Source organism: Perissodus microlepis, chromosome 11 (assembly GCF_051167445.1).
Source record: "Perissodus microlepis isolate ML-2025 ecotype Zambia chromosome 11, ASM5116744v1, whole genome shotgun sequence".
NCBI classification, from domain to species: domain Eukaryota; kingdom Metazoa; phylum Chordata; class Actinopteri; order Cichliformes; family Cichlidae; genus Perissodus; species Perissodus microlepis.
The window spans coordinates 21,337,158-21,362,894 of NC_140471.1; the positions used below are offsets into that span (position 1 = coordinate 21,337,158).

General features: G+C 40.8%; 1 protein-coding gene across 4 annotated transcripts; it reads right to left on the bottom strand.

The window, feature by feature from the left end:
- Positions 1-2,684: 2,684 nt before the first annotated feature.
- On the bottom strand, positions 2,685-24,756 carry cgna (cingulin a). Of its 4 annotated transcripts, none has more exons than XM_084943708.1 (21): positions 24,545-24,756; positions 17,678-18,563; positions 17,470-17,540; positions 17,287-17,356; positions 17,096-17,191; positions 15,925-16,046; positions 15,626-15,737; positions 15,195-15,407; positions 13,573-13,721; positions 13,337-13,363; positions 9,574-9,694; positions 9,276-9,488; positions 8,882-9,103; positions 8,537-8,785; positions 8,231-8,401; positions 7,793-7,954; positions 7,325-7,498; positions 7,050-7,168; positions 6,212-6,320; positions 5,937-6,100; positions 2,685-4,454 (listed from the first exon to the last, which is right to left on the bottom strand). In XM_084943708.1, exons 2-21 carry the CDS (start codon positions 18,560-18,562, stop codon positions 4,319-4,321), a joined length of 3,585 nt encoding a protein of 1,194 aa, XP_084799834.1. In that variant the 5' UTR covers position 18,563; positions 24,545-24,756; the 3' UTR covers positions 2,685-4,318. The 4 variants fall into 4 exon arrangements, with proteins under 4 accessions (XP_084799834.1, XP_084799832.1, XP_084799835.1 ...); XM_084943706.1 differs by having other exon boundaries at positions 17,470-17,567; XM_084943709.1 differs by lacking the exon at positions 13,337-13,363.
- Between the last annotated feature and the right edge of the window lie 981 nt (positions 24,757-25,737).

The following is a 25,737-nucleotide window of genomic DNA, read 5'->3' on the forward strand; positions in this document are numbered from 1 at the left end:
TGTGTCTTAAAGAGCAAAAGCCACAGATTTGTTCCCAGTATAGTGAGGAGAGTTTGCTGATTGTCTCCTTTCATTATTTCACTCATTTGCACTTCTGTAGAAGCTTCCTTGAACTTGTTTTCATGTGGACTCGGTACATTCCTGGAACACTTCACCCAGTGGTGCTTCTGACACCAACAAACCATCCATCACTGGGCATCACTGGGAGATTCGCAGTGCCAGCTCAAACACACTGGCCTATTTGTAGTAACCTGCATTGCACGCCCTAATCCTATTTCCACAGTTAGAGCTTCGACAAACAGACGTTTTTAATTCGTCTTAAGTCTGTCAGGGTGTTGCACAGGTTGGTTTCGGGCTTTTCACGCTCTCTGCTGTGTGAATGTCCACTTTCAACAGTGTAATGTTTGCAGTGAGCCTACCAGTTAATTATGATGATGATAGTAATCGTGCAACTGTTTCTTTAAAAAAAAAAAAAATTATGATTCCAGTCACACAATAAACAAAGTTAGAGGCAGGCTTGGCTTAGAGCATTACTGTCATTTTTGTTCCAGAAATGTAAAAACATGATGATAAGTGTACTGAGAGCACGGGAGCCCAACGCACGGTTGATTTCTGCTCTTCTTTTGATGTCTCTTTGTGAAATGTCAGATTTAACTGAGAAAAGTGTCTTCCAGTTTAATGTTACTAAGTCTTGTTTGCTTGTTGCCTCATCTTTTGTTCTCTAACTGGCCTCATCAATGTGCCAGCATGTCAGTTTGTTCTGGGGTGTTGGAGAATGTATGAGCTGAGTCAGAAAGCTGAAATCTAACAGACAAGAAAGAAAAAATATTCATCCAGATTTGACTGACCCCTGTAATCACATGGATGTGTGCCTGTGTTGATAAAATCTTTTATCAGCACAGCAGCTGTGGTTGATTCTGCTCTGCTTGATGGATATCACAGGCGTGCTGAGCAGAAACAGTTATGCAACAGGAGACACCCGGAGTCAAAACAACACTCATTTGTGGCCTCTACAACAAGCAAAATGTGCAGTTTTAAAACAATTTATAGCTTGTTGTTCTATTCTGCCACAGAGCGGAACATCAGGGGTGTACTTTGGATCTCGCCCCATGACAGCTTGGACAGACTCCAGCCTCCTGACAACTCTGAACTGGATAAGTGGCAGAAGATGGATGTTGTTCTGTTTGTTATTGAATCTACAAAGTGCCAAGCTAAAATCTGTGTGAATCTGATCTGCTGTCATTCTCTCAAGTGTTCATGCAGGATGTATAGGCTACTTCACTCACTTAAGGAAAGACGGGCATTTAAGTACACTTGAACCTTTGCGATGAAAAAAAAAGACAGCCACAGAAGACTTTTTACCACAGAATAAAAGTACAGCTATGTTAAAACATTTATGAATGAAGTGTAAGTTATGCCACTGTGTTAGAGCCTTGGGGCAGGTAAACTGAAATAAACAGAAACTGTGTTACACCTGTGGTTTTCTGTGCACACTGGCAACATGTCATTAAAAAAAAACATTCCTCCAAAAGAACTGGAAGCAGACTGGAATAAAACTGCTTAGAAATCATAGCCAGATCCAAATACGCGCTTATCAAACAGTAATAGGAAACAGACTTCAGTGGAACTCCTTTAAACACCTTTAATTCCTGAGAAGTTTGGTGCTGCTGCCAAAACAAACAGGAGCAATCTTTGCGATATTGTATCTTTGGAAGTGATACTATACAGACAGCATTTATCAACTGCAAACAGGTTTAGATTAGAACTGCCAAATGTTAGTTTGTAGATTTCTGTGTTATATGTGGCAGCTGAGGGTTAATGTCTAGGTGTCTGTGAAGGTTCTGTCATCCAGGTCATGGTAATGTAAGGAGCTTGGAAAGAAAAGCGACTCGACGTCTTTAAGTTATTTTCGTCCAGTTGCTTTTCTTTCCAAGCTCCTTAGGCTAACGTCTGCGGTTACAAATTCCTTCCTTGTATCAACAGTTTAGGCTGCTGCTGGTGTAATGGTGTGGGGGATATTTTCTTGGAACACTGAGCGCTTGGTACCAACTGAGCATCATTTAGAGCGTATCTGAATATTGTTCTTCATCATGTACGTACTTTTATGACCACACTGTGCTCTTCTGATGGCTGCTTCCAGCAGGATAACGTATCATGTCACAAAACTCAAATCATTTCAAACTGTTTTCTTGAACATGAGTTCACTGTATTCAAATAGCATCCACTGTCACCAGATCTCAATCCAAACCAACAGAGCGCCTTTGGGATGTGGTGGAACGGGAGAATCTCTTCATGGCTGTGCAGCAACACTATGATGCCATCATGACAATATGGACCCTGCTGTCTCAGTCAATGAGAGACACACAGAAAGGAAGGCAGGCTAGGGTACAAAATTCTATCAAGTAAAAACTTTCACTGTGAAGTAGGGCTCTGGGTTTGTGCACTTTGGGAAACTCTCCCTCGTACCACAAGTCATACGCTTCTCCCAATCAAGTGCATGTTCTGATGTAAATTTTTGTGCAGGTTTTCTTAAAGCTATAAGACCATTTTAGGCAGAATATAATAACAACAAGGAGAAATCTGACAAATAATTAATAGCATAGTTAATGCTACTGCATTCTTAAATGTGCAAAAACAAACCGCACAGGAAACTCAGCTCATTAAAAGCGATCAAGTAAAACATGTCTTATTTAAATTAATAGATTTAATGTGGCTTAATTATTGCAATACAAAAAAAAACCAAACAAACTTAATTACAGACAGCTTTAAATGTTTCCAGCCAACAATGACAGCGTACCAGCATCTTTTGATTCAACATGTTTATCTGCATTTAATAAATCATATTCATTACCATTTTCCAGTTTCTCTGAAAACAGTTTTACACTACGGAAAAAAGTGATTTTAACTTCAACTGATTTTTCAAAATGTTTACAAAAAAAAAAAAAAAAAAAAAAAAAAAAATCTACAAATGTTAAATACACTTTACAAAACTCATTGTCAAGTGAATTACAGATGATTCTTTAACAACTTCAAGGCATTATAATTACATACAAAGTAGATACAGCATAAGTTTAACTGGTTTGATATGAGGGAATGCACAGGAGCTGCGCAGCTTTAATTTTCTGGCTAATTGAAATTTTTGGCCACTACTTTTGCTCTAAAAGTGAAAACGCTTTTTCATTTCATATTCTAACAAAGGACAGTCGTTAAGTGAAAAGACTGTTTCCTGTCTGGATGGACCACAAAACCAAAACATTGGAAATCCTGGAAAACCAGGAATCTTCTTCAGATGCAGAAAAGACTCACCGGGTAAGTCTAACCTGAACTTTCCCATTTCTCCCATCACACCACAAACAGAATTTGTGTCTCTCCCCAAAACAATAAATATAAGATGGCAATTTTGTTATAATTGTACAATTCAGCTTCCCTGTGTATTATTTGACATTGAATTCTGTCACTGAATGTCTCAAATGTATCGGACATATTCCATAGCTAAAAATTTAAACAAAAACTAAATATTTTTGTTTTCAGTGAAAAAAAAAAATCACTTTTTAATTCAGAAACAACAATGTGCAATCCACATAAGGTTGTGTTAGTAATTTAACTTTCAGAAAATGTAAGATTTTTCTATGTGAGGTTGTTTGCATCTACAATTAATGCTCGCAGTGTCAACATTTGGTCCACGTTTGTTAGTAAATCTACGTCATTTCTTTGCATTGTGTAGAACAACAGCAGAGGAAAAAAGTCCAACATGTAAATAAGGAAATGATGAGGATTTCGCTCAAGGCAAGACGATCAGCTTTAAGTGCTTGACCAGAGGCTTCATCCCTGAAAAAGGAATGATGAACTTGTACCAAAAACAAACAAAAAAAATGCAAATCATAACCTGCTTGTTTTTTGTTTAGTTTCAGATTGTATTTCTTCTCATGCAGTTAACATACCGACTTTGTTAGTGATAAGTTTTTGTATGCTGGAGGTTTTTGACTAGTCCCCAATGTCTGCTGGTGTACAATGTGCATCAAGTGGAGGCATTTCAACTGTACCCTGGAGGACACCTGTGTATACTGAATGCTGAAGGAAATTCCCTCAAATGTTGAGGATGTTTTGTTTCCTTCAATTCATACTGGTATGCAAAAAAATAAAATAAAAAAAATCTCCTGTTAACCCACAATATGTCATTACCTCCCCAGGTTCCCCTGCCTCATTGTCTGTAGTGCCTTTTGGCTTTACTCCAAGCCTATAAACTGCACACTCTCCTCCATAATTGTCTTGGCAGAGTTTTATTTTCCCACCTTCGACCTGCTCCCAGAGCGTTGCTTTAACAGGAGCTGGTCTGGAGGTTGCTCTCTGTGAGGATGGAGGTGATGGTGGAGGAATCGTAAAGACTGTCGTCATCGTCTGAGCTGAGAGCTGATGAATCCAAAGCTGGGCGTATTGCTGCCTGAGTTTTCCTCCTGTGAGACATAATAATCACTATCAATAACCACATTCACAAAATCAGCTGCCGTCAGTCTTTTTTCCCTTATCAAACCTGTCTACACAGCTACAGTCATGGCAGGAAGTTTACATACACTCATCAGGAATCCACACAGCCTTTAGGCATAGTGTAAAAATCTTTTAATACGGTTGAGGTCAGGGTTTTGGGAATGCCATTCCAGAAGCCTAATGTTTGTCTTTTTTATCCATTTCAAAAAACAATTTTGATTTATGTTTGGGATCATTGTCCTGTTCGAACAAACAACTGTGTCCAAGTTTAAACCATCTAGGTGTTTACATGCTTGACAGCTTGTACAGTGTTTTTACGTTTCAAAGCTTCACCTTTAATCATCCAAACATACCTCATGTCATTGTGGTTAAATAACAAAATCTTTGTGTCATCTGAGGTTAACCGTTTGGGTCTTCTTGGAAAACTGGTGACAGAGCTGAATAACTTGTGCTTACATTATGATTGGTTGAAATCATGACCTTGGAATCTGCAATTGTTTAGAAATGGCTCCAAGAGACCTTCTAAATCCATAATTCTCATTCTTAGATTTTCACTGAGATCTGTCAAAAAATTATTTTTATGCCAGCAAAGAGAAACTATCAACTGTAGTTAACCACGATCACTAATGAGTGTTAATAGGCCTTACCAAATTTTAGAACGTTCAGGATCATGTATTAAAAGATTTGAGTGAGTGTATGTGTACATTTGAGCCTGTGTGGATTAGAGAAAATCGTTTGTTGTTTTTTATTAGTCATTGAAGATGCTTGCTGTACAATCAATCCACGATTGAAGACAGAACAATTCAAAGAAATCTTTAAAAGCCCAAAATGTCCATGTCCATGATGAGTGTCAACTTCTGAGCACGAGTCTGATCATCCTTAAAGTGGTTGTGATACCCCGCCCTCTGCTGGTAAAACCAAAGAACTACATGCAATTCATTGGAACTCGTTAGAGGATGTTTGTAATTTAATTTCCCCTGTGGTATATGAGTAATGTACCGTTTTAGTTTAATGAAATCGCCGATCCACATGTGGCTGATTGCTGGAATGTTTTACACACATCAGACTGTGTAATGCTGCACCTCAGGGAGGCTGTGTGACTCTTTACCATGTGTCTGTATCAATGTGTCACAGCTAAACAATGTGGGTTCACTGATTGTTACATCATGTGAATGCAGTTTTTTTTCATTCTGTGACGCAAGTAGGAGGAGATGGTGTCTCTCTCACTTAATCACACACACACACACACACACACACACACACACACACACACACACACACACACACACACACACACACACACACACACACACACACACACACACACACACACACACAGCTGTGATAATCTGGCTGCCAAGAAGAGCCTTGCATAATCGTTACCAGAAGCTCACATTGAGTAACAAATTGGAAGAGAAACAAAAGTAATGGGACAGGAAAAGGAAGCTTACTTAAGCTCAGTCTCCAGTGCTGTGACTCTGGTCTGCAGAGCCTCTTTCAGCTCCATTTGTTCCTCCAGGTCTCTCTGAGCTTTTCTTCTCATTCCGTCTAACCTTTCCAGCTCTGTCTCTCCTTCATCCACCTGCCTCTTCAGAGCCTTCACTCTCAGAGCAAGCTGCAACACCAGTTGACATTTAAGCATGGTTTGCCAGTATGTGTTTCAACTTTTCCACTTTCTGTGAGTGGATTTCTGTATTTACATTCAGCACATGGTAAATATTTATACCTGGTCTCTCTGTTCAGTGTGTGTTTGTCTTTCCTCATCCAGTGTCATATTGAGGTCTTTTAGCTTCCTCTCCAAACGACGTTGTGTTGCCAACACAGCGTTCTTCTCTCTTGAAGTCAGAAAAAGAAAGCAAGACTTCTCAGCTACTGAGCAAAACCGCTTACCAACTCACTGCTGTTACATGTTACAACTAGAAACAGTGACTCAATCACTTGACAGGAAAACAAGTACGACCTAGAAAACCTACAAAACCAATTTAATGAAACGTTTAATTTACTCGATTTTAGGATTGTCCTGAACAACAACTCATGATCGTCATCAATTAATACCTGTGATGCCATCTGGAAAAAAACAGTAGCATACTCTATTTGGACAAAAGCCACATCTCCTAATCGTTTAAATCAGATGTTCTCGGTCACAGGTGTAATTTCAAGAACCTAACCATACAGTCTGCTTTTACAAACATTTGTGAACAAATGAGTTGTTCAAATGAGCTCACTGAAACTGAGTGTGGTACTGTAATGGTCTGTGACATTTCATCATTTCTGCAAAGTGGAAGCATCTAGGAACTACAGGAATGAAGTGGCAGACTACATAAAATTATAGAGCAGGGTCGCTGAATGCTGAGGCACATTAAGCATAAACGTCACCAGTGCTCTGGTGGCTCACTAATAACAATGCATAATAATCACTTTTGTGAGTAAGAGGAATGTCAGACTCATTCTTTACATTTCTATACACAAATCTAGATCCATTACAAAAACATTCTCAGACACAGCAATAAATAGTTCCACTATATAGATCAACATGAGTGCAGTAGTTGCTGTTTTCACTGCACCTCTCTTCGCTCCGCAGACGGTCTTCCAGCTCCTGGATTTTGCTTTCCAGCTGGGAGACTCCTACAGAGGAACGCGACTGACCCTCCATGTCAACCACACGACTCCTCAGCTCCTTCAGCTGCAGGGACAGACATGAGCAAATATGACGTTAAAAAGTATAGACATGTTGGATGTAACCCCAAAGGCTTTATTTATAATTAAATATATAATACTTGGGAGTTAAACAATACTTTGGTTAACTTAGCAAACACAAATTTGGTGCATGTGCACATACATGTCTCTCCATTGCATTCTTGTCCAGCTCCAGGTCCTGCTTCGAGGATCTCTCCTGCATGAGCTCAGAGCGGAGCTGATCGATCTGGTCTCTGCTGCGAGCCACACGATCAGTCAGCATATCCACACTGCTTCTCTCCTCCTCCACCTCCACCTCCAAACGCTTTAGTTTGTCCTGATAGAAACAAGAAGAGATCAGTTTAATAAGCTGCTCAGAGGAGACACCGCTGGAAAAAAAACACAAACTAATAAATAAATCACACTACTTGTGTTTATTAAAATAATCAGCATTTATCATATTTTGATAACTATGCTACCCTTGATTTATAAATGTAATAGATGTGCAGACTGTCACAGAGTCAGTGCATGCAGAGCACAACTATTAAAAGCTGTGAGCACAGTATCCATGGGTTACACTCCCAAGTGATTCATTCTCCCAAACCAGGAGAGCAGCAGATGAGCCGCTTACCTCCAGGATGCGAATCTCTCGGGTTTTCTCATTGTGGCTGTTTTTGCTGGCCTCCAGCTCTCCCTCCAGGTGGCGCAGCCTGTTGGCGAGCAGCTCTTTATCCAGCTGGTGGTTGTCTCTCTCCTCACATGCAAGAAGCAGCTCCTTCTTCTGCCGTGATATCTAGTTAGAGTGATCAGATTTTTTTTAGAAATGTCATGCATGTGCTAGAGGAAGTAGAATTAAACCCTTGATTATTATTCAGACAGGATATAGTGCCGTAACAGTTTGGGTTGATTCCCTTTGAAATGAAGGATCATTTTACACCATGCAGGGCCTTAATCAGACAGTTTTTTCCCCTCTTTGTTACCTGTCTATACATGAATACAATGAAAAAAAAAAAAAAAGAAAATCAGTCAAAAGGTTAAAAACACAAGTCCTTAAACCACAGGCACACACCTCTTCCTCCAGTTTCCTTATATTCATCTGGCTTTTTTCCAGCTCAGAGTGAGCATCGTTTTCGTGACGCTGCACCTCCTGCACTTCCTTGCGTGCTCGCTCTTTCTGTTCTTCCAGTTGAACCCTGAGAGCCTGCGTTTCTTCTCTTAAGGACACATTTAGAGAGTCATACTGACAGAAGGACGGGGACAGACAGGACAAAACAAAAACAGAATGAATTGTGCTGTGTATCCTCCAGTGAGCAGAGAGGACAAGATATAGACTTTTTTCATTTGCACAGGTATAAAAATGATCCATCCTTCTTACGTCTTTGTTGAGTTTCTCTAGAGCTCTCTCCTGCTGTTGTTTAGTGTCCTCAAGCTGGCTGATGGTCTGTTTGAGGGCCTCCTTGTCCTTTTCTGTATCCTCCAAACGCTGGCTGAGTTCACGGTGCTCCTGGCTCAGCCTGGAGGCTTTCCTCTTAGCCTCATCGAGCTCAGATCTCAGGCCACTAACCTCAGTGTGGAGTGCGAGCTCTGCCTCTGAGCTCTCTGTAGCATTGCTTTGCAGCTGAGCCTGAGGAAACCAAGGAGGACATCCAAATAAGCCTGAATGTGAACAGTTTCCCAGGCATCACTAAGCTGGGTGGTGCTGTAAGGGATGCAAACTTACCTCTAATCTTGAGATTTTCTCTTTTAGACGAGCAGTCGCCTCCTCCTGCTCCTGCTGGGCATCTTGGAGCGAGTTAATGTCCAGGTGAGCTCTGCTTAGCTGTGCCTTACTGGTGTCCAGTTCCTCTTCAGTCAATGAGAGCTTCTTTTTGAGCTGGGCAACTTCACCCTGGGCCTCATTAAGCTTCTGCTCTAGCTCTGAGATGGTTGCTGGGTCTGGCAGCTATAGGCAGGAAGACAAAAGATAAACCAGAAGATAAACCAGAGTCATTTAAACAGATGATTTTAATACCAAAACTACTACATTCAGAGAAATGTGTCGACCAAGCTGGCTAGTTTTTATGATTAAAACAGGAGTTTAAATTATTATTTTTTTGCTGGGAGATTAAACCTACCCGTTTATTTTTCTCTTGTGCTTTAGCAAAGTCCTCCTTGGCCTTCTGTAACTGGCCCTTCAACCTGTCAATCTCATACTTCAGTTCAGCCTCTTGGTTCTGGTGAGATTTTTTCAAAGAGATGACCTCCATGACCTTCTTGTCAAACTCCACCCTCATTTTCTCTACCTCAGACTTGCCCTTCTGCAAATCAGCTTTGCACTGCTGGAGCTCCTAAACAAAAATGTAACATCTTGTTAAACAGATCATTCAGCAATGCCTCCATGATCAGATGAAGTATAGCGTTTGTCTACTGCACCTGGCTGAGAGTCTGTGTGTGGCTGGGGTCTGGTGTCTGTTGTTTCATGGAAGTCATTTTGTCTTGGAGTTCCTTTAATTCTTCCTCAAATTCCTCCTTCTCCAGACGGGTTTGCAGGAGTCTAAGAAATGTGCACGTGCATCTGATCTTAACCAATCAATCCATATATAATTGTTTTAAATAATGTTTTATTATCTGATCAAGAGCAGTTTGATTGTATTCGTTAATCATTCTGATATATCCGAATTTGCTTTGGTGTTTTCATGGAGCTAAAAGATTATTTTTAAGTGACACAATAAATTGATTTCCAGCTACCACATTGCAGTCAAATAAATTCACAAGAAAAAAAGTCTACATTATATTTTCTGCTAAACACACACAAATAAGGCCATCCACACCACTCTTCAGCATCTTAAAATGGACAGTTTATGCCAAAATCTAATTTACACATTTTTCCTCTGTAGTGCTTTTTTTTTTTTTTTTTTTTTTAAAAATACAGATTGTGCACGTGAAAAGTGAAAATAGTTATTATGGATTGCATTTATATAGCGCTTTTCGAGACCCTCAAAGCGCTTTACAATTCCACTATTCATTCACTCTCACATTCACACACTGGTGGAGGCAGCTACAGTTGTAGCCACAGCTGCCTGGGACAGACTGACAGAAGCGAGGCTGCCATATCGCGCCATCGGCCCCTCTGGCCAACACCAGTAGGCGGCAGGTGAAGTGTCTTGCCCAAGGACAGAACGACCGAGACTGTCCGAGCCGGGGCTCGAACCGGCAACCTTCCAATTACAAGACGAACTGCCAATTCTTGAGCCACAATTGCCCCAGTTCTTAGATTAAACTGCTGACTGAGTTTAAAAAAAAAGTTTTATGGTTATGATTTCTCCATAGACATTAGCAAATAAAATAGATGGATATATACTCTATTATTATTTTACTAGGTACACCCGTTTAACTACTCATTAACACAAATATCCAATCACATGGCTGTAACTCAATGCATTTAGGCTCATAGCTTTACAGGGAGTGCAGAATTATTAGGCAAATGAGTATTTTGTCCACTTCATCCTCTTCATGCATGTTGTCTTACTCCAAGCTGTATAAGCTCGAAAGCCTACTACCAATTAAGCATATTAGGTGATGTGCATCGCTGTAATGAGAAGGGGTGTGGTCTAATGACATCAACACCCTATATCAGGTGTGCATAATTATTAGGCAACGTCCTTTCCTTTGGCAAAATGGGTCAAAAGAAGGACTTGACGGGCTCAGAAAAGTCAAAAATAGTGAGATATCTTGCAGAGGGATGCAGCAGTCTCAAAATTGCAAAGCTTCTGAAGCGTGATCATCGAACAATCAAGCGTTTCATTCAAAATAGTCAACAGGGTCGCAAGAAGCGTGTGGAAAAACCAAGGCGCAAAATAACTGCCCATGAACTGAGAAAAGTCAAGCGTGCAGCTGCCAAGATGCCACTTGCCACCAGTTTGGCCATATTTCAGAGCTGCAACATCACTGGAGTGCCCAAAAGCACAAGGTGTGCAATACTCAGAGACATGGCCAAGGTAAGAAAGGCTGAAAGACGACCACCACTGAACAAGACACACAAGCTGAAACGTCAAGACTGGGCCAAGAAATATCTCAAGACTGGTTTTTCTAAGGTTTTATGGACTGATGAAATGAGAGTGAGTCTTGATGGGCCAGATGGATGGGCCCGTGGCTGGATTGGTAAAGGGCAGAGAGCTCCAGTCCGACTCAGACGCCAGCAAGGTGGAGGTGGAGTACTGGTTTGGGCTGGTATCATCAAAGATGAGCTTGTGGGGCCTTTTTGAGTTGAGGATGGAGTCAAGCTCAACTCCCAGTCCTACTGCCAGTTTCTGGAAGACACCTTCTTCAAGCAGTGGTACAGGAAGAAGTCTGCATCCTTCAAGAAAAACATGATTTTCATGCAGGACAATGCTCCATCACACGCGTCCAAGTACTCCACAGCGTGGCTGGCAAGAAAGGGTATAAAAGAAGAAAAACTAATGACATGGCCACCTTGTTCACCTGATCTGAACCCCATTGAGAACCTGTGGTCCATCATCAAATGTGAGATTTACAAGGAGGGAAAACAGTACACCTCTCTGAACAGTGTCTGGGAGGCTGTGGTTGCTGCTGCACGCAATGTTGATGGTGAACAGATCAAAACACTGACAGAATCCATGGATGGCAGGCTTTTGAGTGTCCTTGCAAAGAAAGGTGGCTATATTGGTCGCTGATTTGTTTTTGTTTTGTTTTTGAATGTCAGAAATGTATATTTGTGAATGTGGAGATGTTATATTGGTGTCACTGGTAAAAATAAATAATTGAAATGGGTATATATTTGTTTTTTGTTAAGTTGCCTAATAATTATGCACAGTAATAGTCACCTGCACACACAGATATCCCCCTAAAATAGCTAAAAGTGAAAACAAACTAAAAACTACTTCCAAAAACATTCAGCTTTGCTATTAATGAGTTTTTTGGGTTCATTGAGAACATGGTTGTTGTTCAATAATAAAATTATTCCTCAAAAATACAACTTGCCTAATAATTCTGCACTCCCTGTAGACATGGTCAAAACTGAAGGTGAAACAGCATCAGAACGGGGAAGAAAGATGATTTAAGTTACTTTGAATGTAGCATGGTTATTCGTGCCTAATGGACTGGTCTGAGTATTTCACAAACTGCTGATCTATTAGGATTTTCCGCACTCTGTGTCTCTATGGTTTACAGAGAATGGTCTAAAAAAGAGAAAATATCCAGTGAGCGGCTGTTCTCTGGGGAAAATGCCCTGCTGATGCCAGCGGTTAGAGGAGAATAGCCAGAATTCCTTAGGTTGGTGGGAAGGGGGCAGTAACTCAGATAATCTCGTATTACAACTGAGATGAGCCTCTAACACACAAAATATTGATCCTTAAAGTAGACGGGCTATTGTATAAAGAAGACCACACCTGGTGCCTCTGCTGCCAGCTAAGAACAGAAAACTGAAGCTAAAATTCACACTGGCTCACTAAAAATGGACAACAGAAGAGGATGCCTGGTCTGAGAAGTGTCGATTTCTGCTGTGACATTCAAATGTTGGGGTCCAACACGAAAAGCATGGATCCAGCTTGCCTTGTATCAAAGGCTTAGGTTGCTGGTGTAATAGTGTGGCCTCCACTGTTACAAGAACTCAATTCAACAGAGCACCTTTGGAATGTGGAGAACAGGAGATTCACATCACGGATGGACAGCTGACAAATCTGCAGCAACTGTGCGATGCTATCATGTCGACATGGACCAAAATGTCTGAGGAATGTTTCAGTGCTTTGATCAATCTGTGCTACAAAGGATTCAAAAGTGCTAATTTGTTATTAGCAAGGTGTATCTAATGGACACGGACAAAAGATGTCAATTTGATTTTGGAGTTAACTGTCCGTTTAAAGGTTTATGCTTAGATACTGTTTTACAGTAACTCAGCCCACTATATCAACACAACGAAGAACAGGAAAATAGAATTTTTTAAGGTTCAAATTGTGACTAGACAATCATCTACATTAAAAGTAGAAGTAGAACAAATATGATCCATATTTGATTGTTGGTTTTAGACACACACACTTGGATTTGGGCTAAAAATAAAATCATGAAATATGTTTATTGAGAGCGAATGGCCTTGACACTATAGACAGTTGTTAGCACAGTTCAGCACATCTACAGCTCAGTAAAGCTAAACAAACACTGTTTAGTTTGCGACTCTCACTGTGTTTCAGGGTGGCTGGGTGTCTCTCTGACAGAGGGGGTGAGAAACATTTACCAGGTAGAATGAGAGAGAAAGAATGGAAACACATTAGTAAAGAGAGTGCAAAGGAAAACATGACAAGATGATGACAAAAATCCATGTCCACGTGAACACTGGAAATGTCACAGTCAGGTCAGCAATGATGACTAAACACTGTGAATGATACGACTGTTACATCAGAATGTATTAAGACTCACTCTTGTTTAGTTGTTCGAAGTTCGTCTCTGGTCGAATGAAACTGCTCCATCCAGTGGCTGCTCTCATCTCGACAGTCCTCCAGCTGCTGCTGCAGGGAGCGAACTGACGCATTTACACGCAAGCGCTCTGCTTCAATCCCTGCATGAGACTTAAGTAGGAGACAGAAAAACTGATCACCTGTTGTGTCATTTCTCTTTCGTAGCGTGTGTTAAATCACTCTTTTTGCATTTGAATGGCTTTTCCTTTCAAATATTCAAGTAAACCTCAACAAATGCTGCACTTTCACAAACACACAGAAAAGCTTTCATCTCAGTCCTTGGAAAGGCTATTGAAATTAAATCATTTTCTGTTGTATGAACCATTTTCAGTTTTAAAATCCTTCAACTTGTTTTAGAAATATAAAGAAGCAGCAGTATGGCTTCATACTGAGAAAGAGCTCTACAGATGTGATGTTTGCTTTCAAAGTGTTGGTGAAGAAGTATAGAGAAGGCCAGAAGGAGCTGTGCTGTGTCTTATGGATCGAGAGCGAGCATATGATAGTAGCAAAGAGTCAGGAGTAGCAGAGAAGTATGTGAGGCTTGTGCAGGACATGTATGAGGACAGCTAGACAGTGGTGAGTGGTGAACGGCTCGAGTGACAGATGGGTTTACATCAGGGATCAGCATTGAGCCATTCTTGTTTGCGATGTGGACAGGTTAACAGATGAGGTCAGCCAGAAATCACTGTGGACTGTGATGTTTGCAGTCGACACTGATCTGTAGTAAGAGTAGCGAGCAGGTGGAGGTATGCTCTGGAGAGAAGAGGAATGAAGGCTCGCGGAATCAAGACAGAGTACATGTGTGTGAATGAGAAAGAGGCAGGTATAACAGCGAATATGCGAGGAGTAAATATAGTGAAGGCAGACGAGTTTAAATACCTGGGGTCAAAGCAGCAGACAGTGCACAAGAGAGGAAAAAGAGTGCTGGAAAGGTGGAGCGGATAGCAGTAAGAGTGAAAGGAAAAGGTTACAAGATAGTGAGATCTGTTTTAATGTATGGTTTGGAGACTGTGGCACTGACATTGAGATTTTCATTAGGAGTGACCAGAATGGACAAAATTAGAAATGAGTACATTAATGGAAGCGCTCGGGTCAAGCAGACAAAGAGAGGCTACGCTGAGATGGTTTGCATATGTGCAGAGGAGGAATATAGTGGTACAAAGGATGCTGAAGATGGAGCTACCAGGCAGGAGGAGGAAGGAGAAGACCACAGAAAAGGTTCATGGATGTAGTGAAGGAGGACATGCGGAAGGTTGGTGTGATAGAAAAGGAGGCAGATGATCCAATGTGGTGACCCCTAAACCAAGCAGCTGAAAGAATGAGACAACCTCCTTGCTGCTGTTTCTTAAGAATTACAGGCTGTTTGACCAATTTCAGTTTTTTAACTTATTTTTCTTCTTTATTTTTAACATGGTTGTACATATAAAATGTTTTGTACCTACATAACTTTTATTCTTTATCCCGCTGCATTAGCGTGGCAGGATAATGATGACAGAATAGAATTTCCTGGATCAATAAAGTATTTATCCATCTTTCTACATGCCAACGGTAAGTGATGCTCAGTTTGCTACTGTGAGTGCACACCTGAGACACCTGCTCCATGCTGCTGCGGAGCTTGTCCATATCCGCACTGTACTGCTCTCGCAGCGCCTCAATCTCTTTGTCATGTGATGCCACCTCTTCCTTCAGAGCGCCCTTCAAAGCTGTAAGCTCCCTCTCTCTCTGTCGCAGTGTCTCCTCCAGCTTCTTTTTTAGTTGCAAAACTTCCATCAGCTGCGCCTGACAAGAAACCAGATCCTGCACATGCAAGGGAAATACAGCATTAACCTGATAACTCTGACCACTCGCTCATAAAAATGTCTTAAATGAACATCAACTTCCTGTTTCAGAGTAAAGTATTTTTCAAAATAGTGTATAAAATAGAAGCTACACAGCAGTTTATTTAAAAAGTGGGGTAAGATAAACGATCCCGGTGCATCAGTGTTTGTGTGTGAGAGGCCAAATGTCTGAGATACCGTCTTGTTGCTGCTCTCTCTTCTCAGCTCATCTTGAAACTCAGCCATCTGGTCCTCCATATCTCTCACCCGCTTCTCAGCGTTTTCTCGATCCATACGCAAATGAGTCAGCCTTCAAGGAAATGAGAATAAAAACACGCCTGTGAGGGATTCTTTGAATATAACCGGCACATTTGTTTTGTGAATAAGCTACAGTAGCTGCTTGTGTCATCCAACTGTCTTGCATGTAGCAGTACCATGCCCTTTGCTGCTTTCCCTTGTAAATGTGTTTGCGTGTGTGCATGCTATTATGGTCTTACTCCGATTGTGTTTCGTTTAATTCGTTTTTCTTCCGGTCCAGCATCTCCTGGAGTTGCAGATTTTCATCCAGACAACTCTCCAGCTCTGCTTTCAGAGCAGGATCAGAATTGCTAACAGAGTCCTACACAGACAGACATGATGAATAAATGAGGGCAGTGAAACATAACACCGTCTGCTCTGCTGGCATAAACAATGGGCTTTTAAGAAATGTTGAAGCAGGGTTGCATTTGTGCACCAATCAATATGTGTAAAAGATTTAAGTAATAAAGAGCTATTAGAGATTAAGACCTGCCCAGCTTCCTTAAGACAACATATAATGGGTAATTATTTAGATTAGTGTGTGTGTGTGTGTGTGTGTGTGTGTGTGTGTGTGTGTGTGTTGCTGACCCGACCAGAGAGCTTAAGGGATTAATCTGAGGATTAATCTGAAGCACACTCCAAGCTAAGGAACCCCCCAGTCCTCCTGGTAAGATTTGTTAAAAAGGCACAAAAACTCAGAGGACAGTTTCTGAGTCGATTTGGTTGGTGGAGTGGCTGCTCTCATTCCAAGAAGAGTGGCTTGAGTGTTTATGTGAAGCACTAGATGTGATCCGTGTAATCAAAAACGAGTTACTCTGGTAGGATACTCTGAATGTTAACACCTTCTGGAGACTGATTTGAGAAAAACTAGTCAGGTCCCACAAGACACCGAAACTACAGGAACCGTCTTAAAATCTAGTGCACAGTTTCCACTGAAACTGAAGATAATGTGACTACAGATACGGTTCAAAGTTCACATTATGACTCAATTTGTCCTATTCATTATTATTATCATAATGTGTCACTTTAACACTGCTGAAGTTTTAGTTTAGTGTAAATTTACTTACTCAGTGCCAGTTTACTGAAACAGTCAGCTCAAGGTATTTATATTGAACTGCAAAGGATTGTTGGGACTACCCCAACAATCAGATGATAAAGCACTTAACAACGTTTGGGAGAAAGAACTCCCTTTTAACACAAAGAAAACTCGACCGATTGGAGGGTGAGGGGACCAAAAAGAGAGCAAAGAGGAGCACAGTGAGACCAAAAAACAATAAATAGGACAAAATACAAACTACAAGAAAGACATAAAAGTATTGGTATAGATATCAATATCTCTGTCTTACTTCTCTTTTTCTATGCTCCACTTACCTTCCTTTCTTCCAGCAGTGCAGTGTGTAGTGCAACCACCTTTTCCTCAAGCTTTCTTTTCTCACTCATCCACTCCTCCCTCATGCTTTGTTTGGGCTGTCAACATAGTGGACATAGATGAAAACGGTCTCTTCAGTGGACAGCAAAAGAAAGACTCCTTATAGAATTTGACACTTTCAAAACAAGCAAACCTTAAGGTGCTGAATGTTCTGGAAGATGAGCTTTACTTTGTGCCTCACGGTGACATCGGTTTCACTACTCCTGTGAAAATGAAAAACTGGTCAAATGATGAATTTACAAACACGTAACTATTTGCTTTTCTACCATTTTATTTAACTGAATGCGAGCAAAGCTAATAACATGGAAGCACGTACCCTTGTCTCAGGATGTTGTATATGGTCTTCATGGCCTGCTCCTCCTCACTGCTCAGCTCTGCACTCTGACCCTGGTCCAGCAAAAGGTCAGGGGTCACCTTAAGATATAGATCAGAAAACTACTCTTGCAATAGTGCACGGTTTACGGTGGTCAAAGCTCACTGAAAATCTACTTTATTGTGCAACCACAAATGAAACCAATTCTTACTTGTGCCTCAGTCAGATTTGGTCGTTGTGGCTCCAGTGAGGCCCACTGATTCGCTGACTGTCCAGGGATTTTGGTGACATTGCCCTGGCTGCACCTCAAGCTGCTGTGAGTTGACGATGGGGGTGAGGTGTAGGGATTGGCGGTGGTGAGAGGAGATGTAGCTCCTGGACGTTGCTGGGCAGGGGGGAGTCCTCTCTGCTGGCCTCCAGCATTAGCACTATCAAACCTGTTTATTAGCTTGTTGACAGACGTCTGTCTCTTGTTAGAGTGTAGCTCGTTTGGCTGAGGAGGGGGCTCGGGACTGTCCCTCACTGACCCCAGTGACCTGTTAAGCCCTGCCTGATAAGAACCGTGCCAGATATTTCTTTCAGTGCCCCTCTCTCTATCACTGACATGCCACCCCTGCTCTCTATCTCCCCTTACTCCAATTCCTCCATCCAGATTCCCATAACTACCAGACTTTCCATCTCCTGGTGGTCTACATAACTGATACTCCTCGTTACTTGGCCCTCCATCCCTGTCGAGAAGCGACCCATGAGACTGAGCCCGGCGTAGTAGCCCTCCCTGCTCTCCTCCTCCTATGTAACCTCCCTCTGTTCCTGGCTCTGCCTTCCCTCTGTTCCGAGGAAGGCTATTATAGCCGGAGGAGTACTCGGTCTTGAGCTGAACCCCATATGAATCTCCTTTTTGTCCATCCTTCAGAACCACATATGGTTGGCCAGCAATTCCCTGCACTCTGACTGCTACACCATATTTAGATGTGGTCTGAGTCTTGGTCTTGGGCTGGGGTGCAGGCTGCCCTCCACCATTCTGATAGTCATTGATGAAGCGGATCTGGACACCATAGTCCACCGGGGTCGTCTGACCTGAAGATGGTGTGGTCATACTGGCAATAGTAGAATAAGAAGAATAAGAAGTAGCTAGATATATTTTTGTAATTAAAAATAAATAAATTCTGGTTTGAGACTAACAGTACTGTGCCAAGTATTAAGCGCACCCTCATTTCTTTATATTTTTCTTCCAGTGAGCCAGACATTCTTGTGTTTTCTTAACACGGCCTTGAACAATAGCGCTCCAGGCTTTCTGAAGGTCTTTCAAATTTTGTCTTTGAGCACTAACTACTTTTTCACTCAAGTCCTTAACATTTTCTTTTCTTTTGCCAAGCAGCAGGCCCCCAAAAAAACAATCATGGGCAGCTGAACAGTATCTGAAATTCACGTACTTAAGAAAGGAAGAAATGTGTCAGCAAAGACCTGATACAGGACCTAAAAGATGCATCTGACCCCTTCAGTTGATCCATCTACTGCTTTCCAAAGCCTTGTCAGACTGATGAGGCTTCATGCAATACCATCTAGAATTACTCTGACTGGCAGCAGCTTTATTTTTCAGCTTGAAACACACTGCCAATGTAGTAAAAGCATACCTGGATGGGAAAAAAAACCATTGGAACACTATTGGTTATGGATTGACCTCCCAGAGCCTAGACCTCAACATTATTGAAGCAATGTGGAATCATCTTAACAGAGAAAAGAACAAAAGAGCTTTGAATGTCTGTTAAGAAGCCTGGAGAACTATTCTTAATGACTACTTCAAGACATTGCAAAAAAGCTCACCTAAGAGAGTTAAAGCTATGAATGAAGATGTTCATGATTTTCAACATGCAAACTCTGTTTCTGATATTTTGATTTCTATATGCTGCATTTCCATTAATGTTTTTACCTGTAATATTAAATGTCTGCACCAAATTTTCTTCATTCAAATCACATTTTAGGTAAAACCCCCTCATGACACACAGATCTTTTGTTTCATTTGATTTTTTTGGCTCAGTTTTTTTTTGCCAGTTACTCTCTTGTATGTTTTTATATTTCATCTATATGATTTAAAAGTGCAGTTACAACAATATATACCTTATATGAATGTATTTTTTTTTTTTTAAAAGGGAAATGATTAAAGATACTTGTACTTTGCTTTCCATGAGGACATTGACTTCTGGACCACCAATAATGGACAACCTGCTTTGTTACAACCACCCTCTAGATAAAATTCTGTGACTCTACCAAAGTATGACTACATAACAATGTTGCACATCAAGCTTTTATTCTGATAAGATGGTTACTTCTATCAGCTGTATTACTGTATTGAAGCAGGGAGGGAAAAACTTAGAGGAATTTGTGCATGTGTCAGATTTTTCCCAGAATAGAAAGAGATTTCTACATGCAGGGTTTAGCTGAGGCAAAATGAGTAATACTGAAAAATATATGGCGAGAGCCACACCTCAAACATCAGCTGATAATAACTTTGAGTAAATAGCAGTCTTTGATGTCATTAAGATACTGTGACTCATCGTTTATCCACCTGACCTGCACACATGAGATTATTTTTCACTGTAAACTGTAAGGCCATTTTTTAGTGTCAAAAAAAAATCTCATGGTTCTATAATAAGACTGATTGTTTATTAAAAACAGATCTTCATATAAATAGTTATTTGCTGTTTGTCAAGTATAATATTAGTGTCAGCTTTAAAATTCCTCAAATTGTGAAAACAAATGTATAGACAGTAGACTTTAATTAACAGGTAATTCTGAAAAGTAAAAAATAAGAGACACAGACTTCCTTTTAAAATACGTGTTCTGAGATTTATAGGCGCTTTCTGGCTCTTTACTGCTTATGTGGACTTTAACCTCAGTGCGCTCCATTAGTCATTAACCTGAGAGCACACACCCACATATCACTTTCCCCTGTGAGGACCAACTAAGCCTTCTGAAGCTCTTCGAAGTTTCCAAATCTAAAGCTAATTCCCTCAACTGAACTTTGACACCTTGAACACAGACAGCTACTACAGCAACTAGTCAAGTGTCACTACTGCTTTCATTAACTATATCTGAAATTTCTCAATTCATCTTTTTCTTGACTGCCTAATCCTAACTTTTTACACTTCCTGAATACACAAAATGAGGATTTCTAAAATAATGCTTCCATTCATTGTACTTGTTTAAGCTTAGTCACTGCCAGCCTTTTTCATCACTACTGATAATAACTTGTTTTAGGTCACCCAGTAAACCCCATCCCCCAGGACAGCACAATAGTACGGTTCATTCAGCTCTCTCCCAAACTATTACAAAACTACCCCCCAACCTCTGCGCTCTGCACCTTCCATTTCCTGTCTGCAGCCTTTGGAGGTGACAGACAGAAAGTGGGCTGGGAAACAGAGAGGGAGGGTGAAGTGTGTGTGTGTGTGTGTGTGTGTGTGTGTGTGTGTGTGTGTGTGTGAGTGAGAGAGAGAGAGAGAGAGAGAGAGAGAGAGAGAGAGAGAGAGAGAGAGAGAGAGAAAAACACTCCACTTTTCTCTTCTTATCAGTGCTGAGTGTGATAAAATCCAAAGTCAAGCTGTTCCTCCGAAACAACCCTCCCTCTCCTCCAGTCCTTACAAAGGACTGGCTACAAAAGTAGCCATCGAATAGATAACTATTTCCACAGACACATACTTCCATAAATTATTGCAACACTTTTTAAAAATTTCTATACTAACTTTTTAATCTGTATGACAAGACAAACCAGCCAAGCTCCTCTGAGATAGAAGTGAGACAAGCAGGAGTGGTAACTATGAAAAGGGGTTTTATATATGAAACAGTTTCGGAGCAAGATAAGAAGGTAATGACTGGCCCAGCAATGAATGGAGTGACGTCACTGAGAATGACCTTCGAAGGTATCTGTGTGCAGCTGGTCGATTTTTTTTCACCCTTTGGGAACCACAGAAGAAGCGCCGTGTGTCACAACAAGTTTGTGAAGCCGAGCATAAAGTTTTCAGCCCACTCTTGTAAACCAAGGTCAACCAAAAGTGTGGTCCACTGACGACTGCAGCACAGACACGCAAGATAGCGCACTAACTAGTAATCTTTGATTTAATGGGACATACTCATCTAAACTGGTGTGACCCGTAAAGCAACAAGTGAGCCAAACTGATGTAAAGAAACCAAACTGTAAAGCAGAAACGTGTCTGTCTGAGAATATCTGTTTATTTGCCACAGAGGAGGAAGGCACTTCCAGCTCCGACAGCGGGACGAGGTTGAAGGAGAACTCATCCCATTGTCCAGCTGATGTGGGGCGGAAAATGAGGGCAGCAATTCTGGAATGCTATAACTACCCCTGCTGCTCCTGCCCCTTTCTCTTCTGTCACACTGTCCATCTGATTAAAAGAAGTCATTTTCAATACTTAAATTTTGCTTCTAGGCTTCACTCCAAAGTTTTTTTTCTCCACAGCACTCTAAATAAAAATGCTTTCTATACTGAGAGTAGGATGGCAAACAAGCTCTCCTTTGATCTTAAACTCGTGATGTGAAACTAACATGTCACACCTAAGGTGATTGTTTCAGGTCTGTAAAACACAGAAATTATTTTTTTCAAATACAGAAAGCAATCCATTACCCAATAAGCGACTAAACAGTGTTCACTCTGGAGATCCAGAATCTTAACTATGAGTATTGCAACTTTAATAACAGACCAGCTTTGCTTGCACAGCTATATCTGGAGCTTTTGTAATTTCATGAGAGTCGTGCTACCCTGCAGTTATGCTGACGAGCCTGTGGCCTCAAACTCAATTCTCAAAAAGTAAATTGAATTGAAGCTGCTTTCGTTTTAAGACCTAAGGTGGAAAGGAAAAGAAAAAAAGAATTAGGACATCAGAATGGGTGAGGAGAAAAATTAAACAACGGCAACGTGTGAAATCACATGCCTCTGCTGACTCAGAATCCACATGGCTAATGTGATAGCATCATCTCTAGACTGGCCCAAAAATGACACAGCTGGAGATGGCAGACAAGGGTGATGGCAACATGTGCCAAAAACATATCCTTAGGGTGTAAAAACAATCCTTCATGCCAAAACGTAAGCACTACAAATACGTAAGCATGTGCTATGTTTTTAAGTAAAGCCAGTCTTCTCTCGTTCTCGTACGAGAACAGCTTTGCATGAGTCACAGTTCAAAACAAACCTTGTTTATCCTATACTGGTCTTTGGTTTGACTCCTCAATTAATAAACACCCGAAACAATTCATTTAGCTGCTCTCCCTTTAAACTTTCTTTTTATTGGCTACCAAAAGCAAACAGAAGGTTTGAAGAGCAAGTGGGCGGAGCTTCTGTCCTCATAAAGCCACAAAACTGGACTTGGCAGAAAAGGTTTTTCTAATTACACATCTTAAGCAGAAAAATAATAATGTGCTTTACTACTTCTGTAAAAAATAAAAAATAAAGCAATAATTAAGATTTTTGCATCCAAAACAGAATTTTGATTAAAGAACTTTTAAAGAACAGAAACATAAAAATGATTTTGGTTACAGATACTGTTAATTTAGGGCAGATGTGCCATAAACCCTACAATGCGCGGGGGTCTAATAAATTTGGTAAGCATTGTATAAACGTTGTAAGAATGAAAATGTAAACGTCTGTGTGCTGAATGAGGTTGAAAGCAATGGAAAACAGCCGGACACTAAACAAGGAAGAATCAAAACACCACATCTGAAAATATTTGCCTTTAAAAAACCCCAAACAAAACAAATCAATTCAAACTGTCATCAACTCATTGCTAGTTGGACAATTTGAGAGCTAGTTTACAGCATGCTATAAAGCTGGCATATGGATGCTGTAAAAACACATTTAATCCTCCTTTTCGTCCAAGTGAATCATAAAGTTTTACAGGACTGTCCTGCAAATCACAAATGTGATCATGTAAGCAACAGAGATACAAGTGCTGTACTCTCTCTTCTGCTTTTAAAGGACAGTCAGGTACTCAGTCCTCAGAGTATACTCCCTCTCCATTACATTCTTGACATAACACCAAGCCCTCATCCTCTTTCACCCTCAAACAAACAACCATTTATCCCTCTTCTCAGGCCAAAGGAGTTCATTGGCATAACAATGTACAAAAAAATGACACAAAAGTAGGAGCACATAAATACACCCCTCCCGTTTCCAAATTCCTGACACTGGTCTCTCTGTCCTTTACACATACAGGGGCGGAAAGTGTGTCAGTGTGGGAGACTCACTTTATGGCGTTTTATCTGCACACTTGAGTGTATCAGCTGCTTGTACGTGTAACACGGCACAGGTCTTTATCTGTTAGTCCAATGTGAGGCATTCCCACCACATTACGAGTTCTGAAACTGTACCCGCAGCTTTGCAGGCTCAATGCTATAATTAGTGAAATTCATGACCCAATCCATGAGCCTTTCCCCACCTCAAAACTATAATCTGCTATTCCTTCTTGCCCGTGTCATCAGTTTCACATGAGCTGTGAAGAGAACAAAAGCAGGTGTACTTTAAATGCATGTTTATCCATTGTTTACCCGGGTTCAATCCTTTAATGGTTTCCCTACAGTTGCATTTATCCCTTTGAGCTATGTGCTAAAAACGTTCCTCCTGTACCGTTGTTCCAGTGACAGATCGCCTGGTCCCACAGGTGTACACAGAAACAGAAACACCTGGCTCATTTCTAAACAACTTAATGGTTTTAAAAGTTAAACCTCTGACATTAAGCCTACCTTCGCTATTCTTACATTTGTCTTAAAGAGACGTATTATTCTGTTTTATTTGTCATTTGGTTCCCCTCATTAACGGGCAAATCCAAAAGTTATCTTGGAGTAACGTTAGCTGGTAGCGCTGTTTCTCTCGAACCATCGTTAGCTGCTCAGCTACACTGCCTCACAGTGACACACTACAAAATAAACTATTAGATAACTGCCATAAATCAAAAATAAGTGCCGTTAGGCAGCACCAGAAACCCACAAAGCGTCAAAGTAACTGTCCGAGGAGCGGCGCCAGTCTGGTTTAGCTGTCTGGCTATGAGAAGTCCCAAACCCAGCGTGAACTTACCTCTTTTTTCTGAACTTAATCTTCTGCTCCTCTCGTATCCTCTCGCCTCCTGTATGCCGATAATAATTCAGATATATTGACTGACATCCATTAAAGCCCACACGGAAACGTGAACAGAAATACCTAACTCCTACGGAAATTATCACAGCAACAAGTTCATTATGCTGCTGCTGGGAATGCAACCTGTTACCTTTTTGTCAGGGATGTAAACGTTCCGCCCAGCCCCGCCAAACACGGCGCTACGATTGGACCGTTTCGCTGGCTTGGGCGGGGCTATTGATACTGTCTAGGTTTGTAATTGGTGAAACCTCCATGCCAATCATTCCTTGTTTCTGTACCATTTTTTCACCTTTTTTGCTGAAAAATGGAACTTGTATTTTTTTTTTCCAAATAATGACCCGCGTAACCTAGATAAACAAGACTCTTCAAGGACTACTGATTGATGCAGGTGCCTCAAAACGTTTATTTCTCCTCTTGACCAGTAGATGGCGCAGCCGTACACCAGCTGGTTCTCAAGGGTGGCAGTTTGCTAGATAGCGTGTGTGAAAAACACACCTATATATTTAGAATATGTCTGTTCAGAAGATGGTCGCTTAGGTTTAAGTTGCTATTTTTTATTATAATTCATAGTTTCTTTCTTTCTTTTTATACTAAGTTAGTATTAATAGTATCGATACCAACGCTGGTATTTGTATCAGATTGATATTAGTGCAAAGGACTGACACATTTTGATTTGTTTCTATCCTGTAAGTTCAGTGTGTAGCCCACGAAATTTTGTTAAATACTTTTTCTTAAATGTTTGTTAAAATAGTTTTTCAACTTACACTGGGCTGTAGCACTTTGCTATCATAGCAACAAGATTGTAGATGGCATCGGTTGGTGTCTTCCAACCAAAATTGTGATTTTTTTTCCCTTCCCACTGTCACCAAGTGCTTGCTCATAAGGGGTCATGTGATTCTTGGGATTTTTCTTACTAATACTGTTGAGTCTTTATATAAATATAAATCACATTGAGTTAATTATTGTTGAGAATTGACACTATATAACAAAATTACATTAAAAATTGAGAGCTTGAAAAGAAGGCAACAAGACTTCTTTAGATTTATGAGCATGTTTCGCCTCTCATCGAAAGGGCAGAACTGAAGAAGCCTCGTGCACAAGAGGGGAAACATCTTCATGAACCTAATGAAGTC